General features: G+C 34.2%; 1 protein-coding gene across 3 annotated transcripts in view; it reads left to right on the top strand.

Annotated features, from left to right (window-relative positions):
- The window catches only part of PCDH17 (protocadherin 17), an 87,134-nt gene extending 72,159 nt beyond the window's left edge, over nt 1-14,975 (top strand). The window contains exons 5-6 of one of the 3 annotated variants that reach the window (XM_090131201.1): nt 5,756-5,830; nt 13,810-14,975. In XM_090131201.1, coding sequence (XP_089987327.1) covers nt 5,756-5,830; nt 13,810-14,492 — 758 coding nt within the window. In that variant the 3' untranslated portion in view covers nt 14,493-14,975. Of the gene's footprint in view, nt 1-5,738; nt 5,831-13,809 lie in introns of all 3 variants that reach the window. The other 2 variants (XM_090131198.1, XM_090131204.1) reach the window with 2 other exon arrangements.
- The last annotated feature ends 3,029 nt before the right edge of the window (nt 14,976-18,004 follow it).

Below are 18,004 nucleotides of genomic sequence, written 5' to 3'. Positions count from 1 at the left end.
AAAATATAAAATTAAATAAAATTATAAAGAATTATTCATACTGGTCAAACATTTTGCTTGTATAAAGGTGGCAGCCTTGTACATCAGCAAAGCCACTCCTTGCTACAGCTCTGACAAGAAGTCAGATGGAACCAGAGCTGCAGCCTCATGGAGGGAATGGATCAGCTACAGTTTTCCTCAATGAAGAGCAGCAAGTTCTTATGTGTTCCTGCAGGCATTCGAGGTGCAGTACTTTGAAGTAAATGTTACTTGTGTGAAAGATGCAGTAGTTTGCCATTAGCATGGCAGCACAATATTAGAGGAGAAAAATAAGTTGTTTTGCTTTTGCATGGAAATATCTCCGTGGAAAAAGAATTTTGATCTGACTAGACAGCAAATGAATATTCTGTAGAAATCCTGGAAGTTACACATGCAGGCAATCTCTAGGATATCGTTTTGCAAGGGGACATTTTTCATACTGATGTGGACACATGAGGAGCAGATCTTGGAAAAGAATATTCATAATGTCAAGTTACACACCTAAGGCCCATTTATATTCAATAAAGGAAAATTGGGCCTTAGACTTAGAACAAATGATATGTTAAGTGTTGAAAAGCTTTAGCCAATTAACTGAAAAAGTCAAACTATTGTGTGTGTGTTTCTCTGAAATAGAGGTAGACAACTTCAGGATCTACCTGAATGCACACTGCCTGTGCATTTAGAGAAGATAGCATTTTACCAGGCACGTATCATCAAGTGCAAAGTAACTATTTGAATCCACTTTTCTCCATTGTCTCTAAAGTCAGCATAATAATTCTAGCTAATTTGAATTGCTGGAAATTTGATTATATGGTTGTCTCTGCTTCTAGAAAGATTATTCTTTCTCCTATAGCTGCTGTTAAGCATCAGATAATAAAATGATATTCAGCACCTCAGTCCACTTTCTGTGCACATTTTTTTTTATCCTTTGACCGATGAGAACTCTCCCAGAATTTCTTAAATTAGATGAAAGATCTCATTTGTTTCCTTGTTGCATGCTAGTGAAGTTTAAAGAAGAGAGCTAATAAAATTATAGTTTGCCTTCATACTCAGTAGGATTTAATGTACCTGGTAGGAGCTGCAGCTTCAGCCAGGTCATTTGATAACTGCATAGTTCAATTTTGAAACTTCAAGGAATATCCCAAACAGACTTAGGCAGTTATATTTGCTTTAGGAAAGAGTATGCTTTATAGCCTTTCTTATAGAAACAACTTCTTGTAAAAGGTGCATGATAAGGATATTTAATTTTGTTACCATGGATGATGGCAAGATGTCAAATTACCAATACTGGTTATCATTTGTTTATTTGTATTACTTTGCTGGAGCGTTTGAGATGAACATTGACAGAAAGGCTAAAATAACTTCAAAAAGTCTTCAGTTTAGTGTTCATTCTATGCAACTACCTGCATCTTTTAGAGTATTACTGTTCTGCATGGTCTGACTAACCAAAGAACAGGATTTGCCATGCTCTTTGATCTCTTCAAAATATATTGAAATCTGAAATCAAGTGCTTTGCCTGAGTTTGACTTCACTGGCAACAGTGAGCTGAATAATTTATTAGGATGTAGAGTCACCCTAAGATCACCTAAAGAAATTATGACATATCTTCAGAATAGGTCCAGCTATGTCTGGCAAGTAACTGAGAGCTCTGAAGTCTAATATGGATAAAAGAACATGGAGGAACAACCAAGAAAGTTTAAAAAAAAAAAAAAAAGAAAAAAAAAAGAAAAAAAGAAAAAAAGAAAAAAGGGAGAAGACCTTGTCAATAATGCAAAAATAGTTCTAAGAAAAACAAAAACAACAACAAAAAACAAAACCAAACACACACACACACACACACACAAAACCCTATAAATATCCTATCATTTATTTCCTTTGCATTAATCATATAGGTTAGAGGATTTTTACATACTAATACTAAGGACAATTAAGTCTGTTTAACACAGAGACAGATGCCAGATGTATGCATGTAACAGTTACGGAGGAAGCATATGCATAGTATCAACTCTACAAATAGTCAGGCTCCCTAGGTGCTCAACAGTTTTGAAGCTATGGGAGGGAATGTTTTTATGTTAGAACATTTTCCCTTGGTGGCAGCAAATTAGCTGCCTTGTATCCATCTTCAGCTGCAACTGCGAAGTCACTTGAGAGCTTACAAATAAGTTTAGCGCTCTGCTAAACTGTGTGTGTCTTAGATACCTGAGAAGGAAATGTACCGTGTGCGTGTTGTAACAGATGAACTGAAGAAAAAGGAAAAAAAAGCTTGTTTTTTTTTGCTTCCCTTAAGACAATTATTTTATATGTTAATTCCTTACAGAATTTGTGCAAGGTCAGACTGAGCCACTGAGCCTTGATTCCAAACACAGTGCTTCACATAACAATTTTCTGTCTTCCTGAGAGTGAAGGCAATCATGAGATCCAGTTTTCTCCTCTTCTCGTTAGCTATAATACGGAAAATTAAAACTAAAAAAAATCCGTGGAATTGTCTCTTGTGTTTTCTATCCAAGAGAACAAAAAAGCGGAGAGGAGTGACACCCATTTAAATGAAATCGTGGTGGAAGATATGCATGAAACTGTAAATGATGTAAATATTACGATGATGGTTTCCAATAAATGTAAAAATCTTAAAAACACTCAAAACTTAATCATATTTTGCAGCATTTTATAGCATGTCTGTCCTATTTCTAGGGGTATAGCATCTGCATCATCTCTGCACAGTAACAATTTTCTTAAAGGTATTTAACAGATAGACACTGACTGACATATTCTGAATCCTTCAGCAGCTTTAAAGGTAGAGCTACAGCTTCTATTCGGTTTGGCATAAAGTGTTAAACTTGTTACCTCACTGCTGCGTTTCCTTCAAAGGGTATTTGTACAAGTTATCTGAGGGCACCTGTAAGAGCAATTACCTTGAGTACATCTGACTTGGTGGTGGTGTTTGTAATTAGCTTTTAAGTCTACTTCCAGAACTGAAACACATTTCTTATAGGAATATGACACCAATGAAAGATTTCCAGAGACCAGAAAAATAGCTTCTACTGTTTAGCAGACTTTAAAAGTGAAGATATTAGTGAAAACAATGAATACATGATGCCAACATCTTTGAAAATATATCCTAAATTATCCATTTTTCTTAAAGATGTGTTTGGTCGTGTCACAGTCCTCTGACATCAATACAATAAATGAAGCTGTAACAAATGCAAAGATGACAAGTAAAGTTATGACTCTCAGTTGAGCAGCTCAGCTGCTGCAAATAAAAGTAACTGCCAGGAGAGATTTTCTGTATTAGTGTTGCTAATATATATAGTCTCCTTGATCCTTGAAATAGAAGAAAGAGATCTTGAATGTAGGGGTTTTGATGAAGTATCTGGGGAAATGAAGACATGCATACCCTGAAATCATCTTTAGTACCTTCTGGAGATTCATTTGCTGTTCATGGAGAACTTGAAAATATTTTATTCAATCTATTTACATGTACAATTTTCCTTACCAAAATATTTATATTTAGAGAGTCAAATTTAAAAAGGCATCCCTTATTATATCTTCTGATTGATCTAATTAAAGCACCATGCAGATAGAAAGCTGAGTAGGAAAGCATTATGAAACTTGAATTCCTAAAAGAGCACGGGTGCTCCATAAATTGGCACAAGGGTATTCCCATTCTAAGATCTCTTTTGAAGGTAGTGATAAAACATAACACCAGCAATCTGCTAAATAATAGTCTAGGGCACCATCTAATCAAACAATAATGAATATGCTACTTATCATGGTATAGGGAAACTCCATATGAAACTGTTAAATTATTTATTTTCTTTTTCTGGAAAGCTATGTTTGTGTCTCTATGTCCAAACAAGAGTTCCTTAAGATGCCTGAACCTGTTAAGTTGTTTTTTAGTCCTGAGACCAAAAGCGTTCTTCCTCTTGCTCGATCAGATGCATTGTGCCTCCCATGAAGTCCAAAGTGTAAGACATATATATCAGCCTTTTGAAGCAAAGAATGTTACCCAGTGAGTTTTCCATCTATCAGTATAAAACAGACATTGTCTCATTATGCCTGGGTAAAGGAGATTTTAACTGTAAATCCAGGTATGCTGGCAGGTACATGGGGGGAAGCTGTATTCCTTTTTTCACCACAGTAGCCAGATTTTGAATGATTCAGTATGAGTATAGCCTTTACAAATATCTTTTCTGTGTGTGTGTGAGAGAGATTCTGCAAAGGAGAACAGCATTTGAAAAGCTTTCATGTGTTGATTCATTATTGGATAAAATAAAGCTCCTATACAGAACCTTATATTCTTCAATTCAAGAGAATTTACCTATATTCAGAATGTAAACAGAGCCACCAAAACATATAGAAACAGATTTCTCTAGAAGCCTGTTTTTCTCCTCAGTTGCACTGTCATCAGTCAATGTCTGTAAACAAGTTGTCACATCCAAATTTGAGACAAGCTTACAAAGCAAAAAGCTTAGTGTTTTGTAATTAAAGATTTGTATGCTGAGATAATTGGCAACTGGTGAGGAAGGCTCATCAGTATAATATATAGCTAATCATTGGTGGCTTGGCAGTGTGACAAAAGGGGATACCTTATTTAAATTATGAAGCTTTTACATCGATATTTTCAGGAAATGTCAACAGCATGGTTATATTTTCATTAAGTTTTTCTTTCTTTCTCATACATTGCTTGTATTTATTATAGTATCTTGTTACCTTGTCTCTGGATGTACAATCTATCATTATTTGTATAGGATGCAGCAATATGGGGCTGCTTAATTACTGGATTCTTAAACATCACAACACAATACACAGTGCTAGCTTTTACTAAACATTACAAATTAGATATAGAAATTATTGATATTGGAGTGTTAGTACAGAAATAATCTCACTGTAAAAGCTGTGGAACTGCCTTGATCAAGAGAAAGAAAATATGTTATATAAAATATATTCCTTCTAACAGATCCTCAAACCTATTTCCTTCTGCTAATCATGCAGTTTTGTCACCTTTCTTTTCCAGGAAGCAGCTTCTGGGCTCTGTAAGATTTACTGTTTAAAACCATGAACTTGTCAAGTCACTAAAGTTGCCCCGTAGACTGCTAAGTGCAGAGCTGGCATAGAGAGTCCATGTACATTCCTGCCTGCAGCACTGGACTAGGAAGGGTTTTTATGGCAGGATGGGAAAAAAGCCAAAATATCTTCTCATGACTGCCATATGGTACTTTTGCTGTGAATTATGGAAGGTCTGACTTACAGGTGAACTTTAGAAACCAAAACTGGGTGTCCATTCTCAGCCTCTCTTCTTTCTTCTTCAGTAGGAAGAAATTACTACTCAGAGAGGCACTCGTCCTCACAGCTGCCCCAGCCAGATAGGAAAGCAGATAATGAAGCATCCAGAAGCATCTCATCCCCTTTCTTCTGGGTGATTTTGTCAAGGTGCTGCAATAGAACATAAGCAGTTTCTAAGGCAGCTCACCTCCCTTTAAGGTTGTTGGGGGTTGTTGGGGTGTCCTTTGCCTTTTCAGTGTGTGGGGCTGGAGTATGTTCTCAGTTCACTGTCTGCTATGAAAGGGCTGTGTTTATACAGTCACATTTGAGAAGCGTATGGATAAATGTCAAAGGGCGTGGGCTATGCCCAGAACATGATAGAAACTGTTTTTTGTGCTTTGGAAGTTCTGACAATGTTGGGAATTTTGGAAGCAGAGCCTATTCCTGTCTGTGACTCACAGGTCTGATTTGCCTCCAGAACAGCAAGGCAGAGGCCAGAGACCCATTGTTGGGATCTGTGGACCAGCCCGTTGTGAGGATGGAAAATTTTCAGGTAATGAAAATGTTTTCTTGCTGCTATGCAGTCTTTAAATAGAAATATATGATTGCAAATAAATTGTAAATATGAATTCAAAGCATGTTTATGTAAAAAAAAAAAAAAAAAAAAAAAAAGTTCTGTAGTGCTTATTGTATTACTGCAATGTTCCTCCAATATTTATGGTCTTGGACAGCTGAACTAGAATTAAATCCATAGACTCACCAGCTTTTTTTTACTTTAAAATGCTTTATGCCAAGTCAACATTAGAAATATATTTTAATTTATCCTCTGTCCAAAAGACAAGCAAGTAAGCAACCAAGAAAACAAACAAAAAACAAAAAAAGGGAAAACTTTGTAAGGATTATAGGCCTCAAATGCTTTGTTTTAATATCAGAAAAAGACCACAGAATTCAAGAGGTTTAAAAAAAGTGGCATTCTCTTCTTATTTTACTGCCAGTCATACTGCTAATCTGAGCTACATAATTGCTTTGCCTAGCTGGAAGGAGCCTTTAAACAGACAAGCCAATATAAATACTCAGAATGGAGACAGCTCTGTTTAATAACAGCAAGCATGTGTATAGAAGTATTTGTTTACCTCTGCTCATTTATGTCAAAATCAATTGTAATTAAACAGGAATTCAACCACAGAAGAAGTACTTTAGCTGATTGTTCTTGTCAGAAGTGTCATATAGCCATAGTCCTTAGGACAAGTCAGAGAAGCCCATTATTTTCCTCTTCTAATAAATATCTACATACCATCCTTCCAGTTCTTCAGTAAAGGCAATTGTCTGTCTTAAATCCAAAGCTTTTCAGGTATATTACAGGAATTACTGAAGTTCTGAAAGGCATAGTTACTTATATTCTCCTTTGGACACGAAGTGTTTATTGTCCATCTGTTTATACATATGTACAGAAAATACTGGCCATATCTATTTCAAGTTATTAAAATACACAAAACACTTTATTCTACTAACCTAAAGGAAATAGTGTTCCTTTCCATGCCCTACATAATATGTTTGTGGTCAGACCAGAGAAATATGCACTACAGAACATACACCTTGTTTCATTATTGTGTGAATTTTAGTGGAAATACTTTTAACAATGAACACAAATTCTCAAAATCAAGGGTAAAATGATAGGAAGTCAGTGTGAACTGTATGTATGCATTCAAATATTAATCTCTTTCTTTGTAAAGCAAAGCAAGGGTCATTAAATACGTGAATCACTGTCCACTGTGTAATGCAATGAAGAATAGAGTATTTCAAAAGTGAAGGTGGATAGCAGTGTGCAAGTACAAGCTTCAGAATGAATATACACTTTTGTGCATCAGTCCTCCAGTGTATTTTTCATTTGGAGCTGTTATCATTGAGGCATTCCAGTGAACCATCCCTGAAAATTATTGATTATTTTTTAGCTTCCATATTTACAGAAAAGAAGAGGAAAAAAATCACACCTATTAGAAGAAGCTATTAATGTGATAGTAAAAACTAAGTGTCACCTGTTGAAAGAGAGGTAAGGAGTAAATGAGCAAGACGTTCAGAAGAATAATTTTGCATTGCCTAGGACAATCAAACATAAAGTGATCAATTAACATTGTTAACAAAACATTATCTATTTATTTATTTATTTATTTATATACATTATTTATTTATTTATTTATAGTTTTTATTTATACAAATACTAATTTAATCTTCACTGATGAGCATATGTTCATAAAGAGGAACACTTTTGTTTTACATTTTGTGAGTAACAAACTCTTGGAAAAGAATGCACATGAATAACCATTTACCAAGTCAAATCTTATAAATTATGACCCAAATTGTGTCTGCCTTGTTTCAATTCAAACAATTTGATAAAAGCATTTACAGGTTTAGAAGGAAAATGATTTTATATATGTATGCATGTGTATGTCCAGGCTTGTGTGAAGGTTATATACACATACATGCAAACATATATTTTAAATCTGATTTTAATTATGCTCAAACCTTCACATTTCTCATTGCATTACATGGTGTGCTTTTATACAGACTACAGTGTTCTTCATCTTACATGATATATTTCTTGCAAGTTTTTATATGCTGAGGTTTTATGTACAGGGATTGGTTACTTTTTATTTGCTTTGCAGCTTCATGTATGTGTGTGCAATAAAAATAATTAGGGTCCAATGTAATTGGAAAACTAATAATTTATGAAGTCAGTTTGTCTACAGTAAGTCACTGTTGTATTTTTTGCTTTTCTTAAGATAAAAAATTACAAATTTCTCTGTTATCATTATGCAAATTTTATGTGATTAATAAGCTCAATTGCAATATCTCAGTTTTAGCCATTTAAGGGAGCCAGATATCCAAAGCATTAATTAATTAATTAGTAAAATATGTTTGCAGTGAAATCAGTACCTGTATTTAAAAGTATTCATAGTATTTATGAGGAAAGAATAGAAAATTAAATAAGACCATTTTTTGCATCAAACTTGATACAGAATACAGATGTTAATTACTAACTTCTCTGGTGAGGCAGAATAAAATATGTAACATATGTCATAGGTTACACTAAAATACATACCTTGCATTGCAATTTATATTTTTCCAACATATATATTTTTTTTCCTAAACCATCTTAAATTTCAGTCCAGTAAAAGTTTCCTATCTAGGTGACTGTTTTTTCCAGACAACTTCTTTCTTCTTTCTTTTGATGGCAGATAATTTAGCGGTTCTATTTTCGTGTGTTTTCTCCCTGAAGTGCATGAAGCACTTCTGACTGTTTACCCTTAGAGCTCCAGAGAGTTTGGAAAACCTCTAGGCTGCTTCTGTTTATTGTACACACTTGCACTGTTAAAGGTTTATTTTCAACTTGAGGGAGACAAGCATAGAAATAAAGACCAATGGTGCGTATTGCTCTACCAGGCATCTTGATGTACAGTGCAATGTTTGACCTATTTTATGTATATATATTTATATATGTACCTTTAAATTGATTCAGTTTTCTTACAAACACTAATTTGGCCTGTGGTGGTGATAGTTCATTTCATATTTGTAGTTTCTACAGCTAGTACTAAGAGGGCCTGCTCAATTTTTCTCACTGTCTGTTATATGTAGCAGGCAAAATTACAAGCTAATAGTGAGATGAGTGGCTTATAATGTATGATAATCAATATATGAAATCCATTTCCCACAATGTGATGCAAAAAAAGTGAAGTCTAAGAGACAGATTTTCAAAACTAGAATACTAAAGGTCATGAACCAGCCATGATAGGTGGTTTTCACTTCAAGGTCAATCAAGATATTTTTCTTTACAGAACTGCCTTTTTTTTTTTTTTTTTTTTTTTTTTGGCTTCATATTTAATTCTTTCACTAAGGTGCCCGAGGATCAGAAATGGAAAGCTAGTCAATACTATGAGTATGAATGCAATCCTGCTATAGCAAATGCAGGAAGTGAGAAGGGGAAGGAAGATGTGACATGCAATATACATGATATATATGCTACGTTATATATCTCCTCTACTTAAAGAGATTGCCAGTAAAATTTGTATGTTTACTGATGCCAATGAATAATGCAAATACTGTATGTTATCTTCATAATCAGTGTATGTGCGCACACATGAAGTAATAAATTCAAATCATAGAATGTAACTCAGTGACAAAATTAAACAAATCAGTTTTGAAAACCTCAAAGCATAGTAGCACACTACTAAGTACCTAGTATAGTTAATGCATTTCCAGTGGCTGAGAACTTCTCTGATCTTCATCTTTCATCTCAGGTTTGTTCATGTCAGTCTCAGTTCGGGGAATAATTTTATTAGAACAGAACAGCCAGGTTTTAAAATAAGAGTGGAAAAATGAATCTCTTATTACATAAGTTGTTCAGCTCTGCATTTTATATGTATTTAGGTTGCTCTGAAAGTAATGCCTCCTATTTATTTCCATGGAAACTACAACAGATATGAAGAATACAATAACACTATCTGAAAGAGCAAACTTGAAGCTGCAAAACACTATTTTTCAATGCATACACCACCATTAGCTATGCATTTTCACCAGTGATGAACAAGAAACTGCATGTCATGATCATAAAAATGTGTATGACCATCCAGAATCTGGTTTGTCTTTCATGTCATTGTCACCTCTGCTGAAATGTACCACCTACCATCTCACTGTGCTTATACTCACTCCTTGATCTCTGTAACCATTCAGCAACCACTGATGAATATCAATGGGAGTAACTTTTTCTGCATGTAGTTCAATAACACCCCTTTGTTTCATATGCACATTCATGTCAGACATCATTTTGTCAGAGTGCCTCTCTGCTGCCATCTGTCACACAGCAACAAAATGCAATGAGATAGTGGCAGGGAGATTCAACCTCTATTGCCATACCATCAACTGACATTGGCCTCTGATGTCATGGGCCAAGGTAATAAAATAGGAGATACTACTTTTGGAGCAGCCTTTCTATATATATTGAATGTAGAAAGTAGAAAATTATGAAAGATAATTTTAAGATAATATAACACAAAACTAGTGACTAAAGAGCTGTAAAAACTGTGAACTTGCAATGCATTAAATATGATTATTTTGTTTTAGAGGCAGTACTACATTCTTTTTATGTTTTTTTTTTTCTTTTTTTTTTTTCTGTGAGATATAAAGGAAAAAAGATTATTTCTGCGTTCATGAAATAATTTAAAAAGAGCAAAGTGATAGGGAGAAATCTTTGTTCATTGATTATGCAGTACAGAGCATTTAACAGCTGCTAACAAATGCATCATCTTTTTTATTTTTTTATTTTGTTTAAAGGAATTGAAATCATATACATTAAAAAAATGATGCAAAGATAGTTAAATTTGCAAAATAAAACAGTTAGTTAGCAAAAATAAATTAATTTCCTAGAGAATGGCAAAGAACCAAAAATTTTATTCAGCATTGTATAAGAGTAAAATAATTTTAGATATGTATTAGAGAAAATCTTAAATGAAGCAGTTATTATTTCTCACTACTATCTAGATTCACTTTTTATGCCACAGGCTATGTTTACCACAAATCCATTCTGTAGAAAGAGAAAAAATAGCAGAAACAATTTAGAGAAAATATTTGCAAAATCTAAAATTCCAGAATTATTATAGAAAGGTCTTGGTTTGCATTGGCCTTGGAGCACTTTTTTTTTTTTTTTTTTAGTTTATTTCTGTTGGATTTCTATTCATAATAAAAGCTAACCAGACTTCAGCTTTTATTATCTATTGCCCATTCCCTGTTAAAACTTGAAAATTTGAAACATTCTTTTCCAGTATTTTTCCTCTATGTCCCATTTAAAGTATTGTGATTTGATTTGTTTGAAATGCAGCAGCTGTTTGAAGCTGGTGGAAGCTCTAGAAAACAAGATTCAAAAATCTTAGTGGAGGTGAACTAATGGTTGGAATGAGGTGTCTAAATTCTCCTTTATATATATGAAATTTACACCTACATTTTTCATTAAGCAATTGTCCCATATTTGTTGTGCCTGCAGGCATGACTGCCAATTTCATCTCATTCGAGTGAAGCAAAATCAGAACTTTTCCTAGTTCTGTCAGTGTGTTACAGTCTTAGGGCTGGGAATGTATTTTCATCATGCTTTTCATTATGACTACTTCAGCTTGTATTGTACGCTAAAATCAGCATGAAGCTTGCTTATCCTTGGAGATCCCCTGCAAATTTTATCTTTAATGCATGTTATATTCTCTTCCTCAAAAATCACTCTGTATCCTTCTCTAACTGTACTTCATTCTCTTATTTCTTTTCTGAAAGTCTTATACCATTCTTAAATTTAAGGAAGGAAGGATGTATTTATACAGAATGACAATTTTTTTTTAATAACTGTACTAAAAACTCACAGATCTAAGTAAATTTTGAGTAACATATCAATTTCTTATCATAAGTAACTAAATATGTTAGATTTAAAACCGGACAAACCCATAAAATAAACCAAAGCAAAACAAAACAAAACACAATAAAACAAAAGTAAAAAACCAAATTGAATTGATTCTTATTTTTTTAAATTTTATTATTATTATTATTGTTGTTGTTGTTGTATTTATTTTATTTATTAGACTAGATATTAGGAAGAAATTATTTACTGTGAAGGTGATGAGACACTGGAACAGGTTGCCCAGATTGGCTGTGGATGTCCCCTACCTGGAAGCATTCATGGCCAGGTTGGATGGGGCTTTGAGCAACCTGTTCTAGAGGGTGCTGTCCTTGCCTATAGCAGGGTGTTTGGAACTAGGTGATCTTAAAGGTCCTTTCCTTTAAGATTTTTCTTTTAAAAAATCGTTCCTTTAATACCCAAACCAATCTATGATTCTATGATCCTATGAATTATCTCACTCCGATTTAATTGATCATTGTGATGTAAGACAATTTTGAGTAAATTTAAGCCATATTGTATTCATGTCTTTTTATAAATGTGAACAAATTTACTTATACTATTGGACACTCGCAAAATAAATGATTCTTCTATGTCAGTTTTATGCAGTGCAGCTGTCCATGAATCTAGTGATTATTTATATATATCATAAGATTACAGGGGGGTTATTTTCTAATCTGGAAAGATTATGATCTGTTAGAATTTGTCCTATCATCAGGTCAAGAAGTTTGCTCAGCTTTTGTAAAGACCTGTTGTGGATGTCTCTGCAAATGTGTATAATGTGTTTAGTTTAAAATCCAACTGAAATTTAAGGCATTTTGTATGTACTGAATTCCTAAAATCAAATTTGAAACCGATATGTCCACTCTGTTGATCAAAATCCTTAATAGCAATGTGTGGCTGGTCAAAACCTAGAGATACTGAAAGGATTTATGGGGTCAGCATTGATTGGAGAGTACTGAAAAAAATCAAGAAAGAAGTGAAGGTAATTTGCATCATAGCTGTCATTCCTGAGAAGAAAAAAAGAAAACAAAACAAACAAACAAAAACAAACAAACAAACAAAAAACAACCAACCTTCACAAAATCCATGTTTAAAACACATTTCTGGAATTTTCCTGCTTCTTGAAATTGAGTTAAAGTCATGTATACAATTTCAAAATGGTGAGTAGTGGTTCAACCATATTCTGTTAGTTCAAAAATGCAGTCAAACTAAGGTTTTTAAATACTTGTAGGATGGGAAGTATTAGAATTTATGTTCTAGAAATGTAATGAATTTAAAAAAACATATATTTAACTGTATTCTTTGAAAGAAATAAGAATATAGAAATCCTACAATCATTATCATTTCAAATAGTATGTCATGGTTTGTCATTCTTCCAACTCGTATGTATTGAGCAAATCCATTTTCAGTTATTGCACCAAAACAAAAATGGTAAAGCTGATTACATGATCCATACTCATGTCTAATAAAATTGCAGTATGCACTTTTTGACAAGCTTATATTTAATTCATTCTGATGGAAAATTCTAGTTCTCGGTTCTCAGCAGGAAAAGTAGGCTTTTTAAGAAAACCTTTTTATTTCGTGACTGTCATACAACATAACAATTACAAAAGAAATGGAGGTGACAAAAATGAAAAGCCAGCTTGCTGATTCTTGTGAAGTGTTTGTATTTCCAGAAAGGCAGTCATTGCTCAGTTATTTGATTTGAAAAATTAATCCTGATAATGCCTTTTGAGTTCTTTAAGTACTGCTCACTATTTTCTAGGATGAGTTTTACAGAACAAAGCCTAACAGATTTCTACAGCAGATTAGTTTACAGCTGAAGCTCCGTTCCTCTGAGAATGATTCTCTAATGACCCCTTTTTACTTCCACTGGGCTGCGTGAATGCTTTAATACATAAAGAATAGCATTAAATAAATCTAATGTCTCAACAAGTAGATCTATGCCATCCTTCTGAAATATTTTAATTATAGCTTTTCTTTTTCTCCATAGTTAAGACACCAGATGTCAAGTAAGTCCATCACAAGTTGATCATAGATACTTCATTAAAGAAATCCACTTATAACTAGAGTTTTTCTCTTTCTCCTTTGTTTTACAGAACAAGAAGAATGTGTTAACTGCACAGATGAATGCAGAGTGCTTGGTCATTCTGACAGATGTTGGATGCCACAGTTCCCTGCAGCCAGCCAGGCTGAGAATGCAGATTATCGCACAAATCTCTTTGTACCCACAGTTGAAGCTAATGTTGAGACTGAGACTTACGAAACTGTGAACCCCACTGGGAAAAAGACTTTTTGTACATTTGGGAAAGACAAGAGAGAGCACACTATTCTCATTGCCAATGTTAAACCTTATTTAAAAGCCAAACGTGCCCTGAGTCCTCTGCTTCAGGAGGTTCCCTCAGCATCGAGCAGCCCAACCAAGACATGCATTGAGCCTTGCACCTCAACAAAAGGACCTCTGGATGGTTGTGAAGTGAAATCAGGAGCCTTGGCTGAACCAAACAGCCAGTACTTGTCAACTGACAGTCAGTATCTATCGCCTAGTAAACAGTCAAAAGACACTCCCTTCATTACATCAGATCAGATGGCTAGGGCCTTTGCAGATGTGCATTCCCGAGTGAGCCGAGACTCAAGTGAGATGGACTCTGTTCTGGAACAGTTAGACCGTTCAGCCCGGGATCTAGGCAGGGAGTCGGTGGATGCCGAGGAAGTTGTGAGAGAAATAGACAAGCTCTTGCAGGACTGTCGGGGAAATGATCCTGTGGCCATCAGAAAGTAAGGGGGAAAATAAGGACAGGCTGGCAGTTACATTCCTCTTCTGCTGATTAAAACTAATTAAATAAAAAATAAAATCCCCCGGTTGTAACAGATTTACAGGAATGAAGGAAGACCAATGCTGCGTAAAGGCTTTTAGTGAACATCTGAAGTGCCCACAAGTATGTTCTTTTCACTGCTCTTTCTTTTTGACAGATAACACTGGTTTCATTTTGACCAAACTTTCATTAGGACAGAGTCAAGTACACAAAGAACTATATGAATGAAGGAAAGACGGTGCCATTTTGACAATCTGATAGGAAGGTGTGAGAAAGGTGGAATGGAAATACGTCTGATACTTTAAGACTGTCCTCAATAGCTGATGCTGACTTTACTGTTTACGTATAAACCCCAAGAAAAACAGGGTTGAATATTTCTATTCTGTGGTGGATTGCCAGCAGTCACCACAGGCTTCTACGGAAAGTCCTAAAAGAGTTCTTGTAGTAGTCCAAGCGACACCAAACATTAACATTCATTTGTGGTAAACATTTATGTACAAAGTTATCTGCCACAAATAAGAGAGGAAAGGAAAAAAAAAAAAAAAAAAAAAAAAAAAAAAGAACAAGAAAACAAAAACAACACCATTCCAGATCATTATTCAACCAGACATATCCTGATCATCAGTAAAACACTTCATATCATATTAAGATTAAATGTAAAATGATATTGTCCATCTTGTCCTGCACACACATCAGCTAACGCACTTGAAAAAGAAGAAAAAAAAATGGTATCTATTTAGCATTTTAGTGTCCAACAAAGCTATAAGTAGTTAGTAGTAAGTTAAAAAGAAAAACGAGGAGAAAAATACCTTTTAAAAAGTTACCTTTCAGGGTAATACACAAAATAAATTAATGTTCTTAACACTTTTTAATTCATTTGTGGACACTAAAATAGCTCAGGAAAGTGAAAATGTCTTAGACATCCACACAAATCACACGATCATATAAATGTGCAAATGTAAGAAGATTCAGTGTGTTTACATCAAATGACATATTTTTATTGATTTATTGCAGATTCAGTGCATATGAGCCAAATTGTTGAGTGTATAAGAGCTATATTGTGTATTTTATTAAATTAATATATAGTTGTGTTGCAAAAATATTTGGGCTTATATTGTAAATGGCAAGTGTTGCCTCGGTAGCTGTCGAACTCTATGAGTTTTGTTTTTTCCTGCTTCCTTTTCCCCGTGGATTTTGGGAAGCAGTGGCTCAGAGCAAAGTCTCTTGTTTAATGTATGGTCTACGAAGTACTGCAGTACATAATCTGTTCAAAATGTGTTTGAGTGAGCTGATGGAACTAACTGAACGGCCTACAAATATATCCATCAGTCATGGTTTTGTGCAAGTCCTTGTAGAAGCTCCTATTGCAAACTCATGTTTAATAACAAAAATTACTCTTGAACCAATACCTGAAACCTTCTTATTTATTTTGATTTGTTTTATTTTGTTTTCCCCAGATATGTGCAGCCAGCCTGTTTAGTGTAGGATATTTGATTGACTTCTTAAGAAATGTCACCCTTTTCAAAGTTCTGATATTTAGCTGAGAGATCTGAAACGTATGTCAGTGCCAAAACTTGTCAAGGCATGAGCAGTATTTTCTCTGTTTCTTTAGACTGTGCAATTGCTTCCTGCAGTTCTAATTATACACTGTATATTTTGGGGGATTGTTTCTGGTTTTGTTTTCATTTGTTCTGAAAAATATTTGCAGAATAATTTGGGAGAGATTCAACTTTTTTATTGTGTTTTCTAAGGGCATTTCTATTGCATTTGAAAAATTCAAAATTGCCTTCAGATGAAAGTTTAAAAAAAATCAATCCACATTCAGAATGAACAAGCACAGAACAAGAAAAAGAATGTTTAGCTCACGATCTGTCCCCTGCATGCTTCAGATACTGTGTTAGACATAAAACTACAGCACATTGTTTAAAAACAGTATCTGGCTAAATTAAACAAAAGCTCTACTATAAAAACATATATAACAGATCTTATTTAATTTAGTTTCACAGTCTCAAATATCACAAAGCCATACTTTTCATGAATTCCAGAAATAACATTCATCCAATTTTCTTTTTTTCCTGTTGATATTACCATTAAAGGGCGTTTTCACTTAGTCAGTTCTACAATTAATTGTCTTTGGTTGTTGGAAACACCCATTCCAGTTTGCTCGTAGCTCCTGCTGTTAAAAAAAGTCTATGAATACATGTAAGCAAATGATCTTGTACATGTTTTATCAAGCTACTCTCCATGTTTTGGACAATTTATGTAACTAAAATGTGGTGTTGTCTGTGTTATATATATTTCTTTCTTTTTGGCCAGAAGACCCAAGACTGATTTTGCTTGATAGCTTGATAGCTTAAAATTCCATAGTGGAGAGGATTTCTTATTGTTTGAACAGTCTTTTATACGTATTTCTGTGGTGCTCATCACTTCAGTGTCTGCGCACCGAGTCTTTAGCTCTGCCAGTGAGATCCATTATTCAGCAAAATCTAAGCCAGTATGTAAATGCAGTCAAGTGATGGAGATTTGTGTATTTTATAAATGATTTTAACACTGAGTAACCGATTGTACAATTCATTGTATATGTCTGAAGACATAAAACCACAATATTCTGAGAAAGGGCTGTGCCAATGTAAGAGGAACTTACCTTAAGGCTCTCTGTCACTAGTGATTTACTAGCTTTAGTTGTTTAACACATTATCTGTATTTAGTAGTGATTATTTATTTACCACTGAAGTAATTCAGAATTCATGACTCACAGCTTTATGGAAGAGTTTAGGAAATCTTACTTTTATTTAATTTGGCCGACAACTGCCTTGTGTTGTAGATCTTTAGCATACTGCTTCCAGTAAGCATATCCCTGGTTAAAAAATCTGTTTCATAATTTAGGATTGATACATAATGTATCAACAAACAAGCAGAGCATATACAATGTGAGTTTTGCTGTTTGAGTCAAAATGAATATGATTATGTGTGAAGGAAGTGTCATACGAAGTACCACAAACAAAAGAATTAGAACATTTTTTCTCTCTTTGGTATCTTTGCAATCACCACTGGAGAAAGAGACAGCAATGGAAGATGAAGTTATTTCTCTCATTCCTTATGTATATGTCTTATAAAACTGAAATAAAATATCTGTCACATGACTATAGAGAGAATGATTGAGCTAAGGGAAAGCAAGTTAAAAAACTAATAAAATTGTACTGTACACTGTGAATAGAACATAAGGCATTCTGTTTTATTTTGTTTATTATTTTTATTTTTTAGATTAATGAAATCGAACAACTGAAAGTTCCTTAAAAGACTGTCCAATCAAATCAGGACTCTGAATCAGATATTTTCTTTCCTCCTCTTCTTTCCTGGCATACTTATCAGGAAAGAGACTCTTCTTAACTATGATTTGCCATTTGAGGTATTAGGCTTTGAAGTCCAAGCCATATCCAGAAGTCAAAAATTGCTCACAGTGGAGCAAGGTACATCA

Source organism: Phasianus colchicus, chromosome 1, assembly GCF_987193195.1.
Source record: "Phasianus colchicus chromosome 1, bPhaCol1.hap1.1, whole genome shotgun sequence".
In the NCBI taxonomy this organism is placed as follows: Eukaryota; Metazoa; Chordata; class Aves; order Galliformes; family Phasianidae; genus Phasianus; species Phasianus colchicus.
This window is presented reverse-complemented; position numbering and strand designations above follow the sequence as displayed.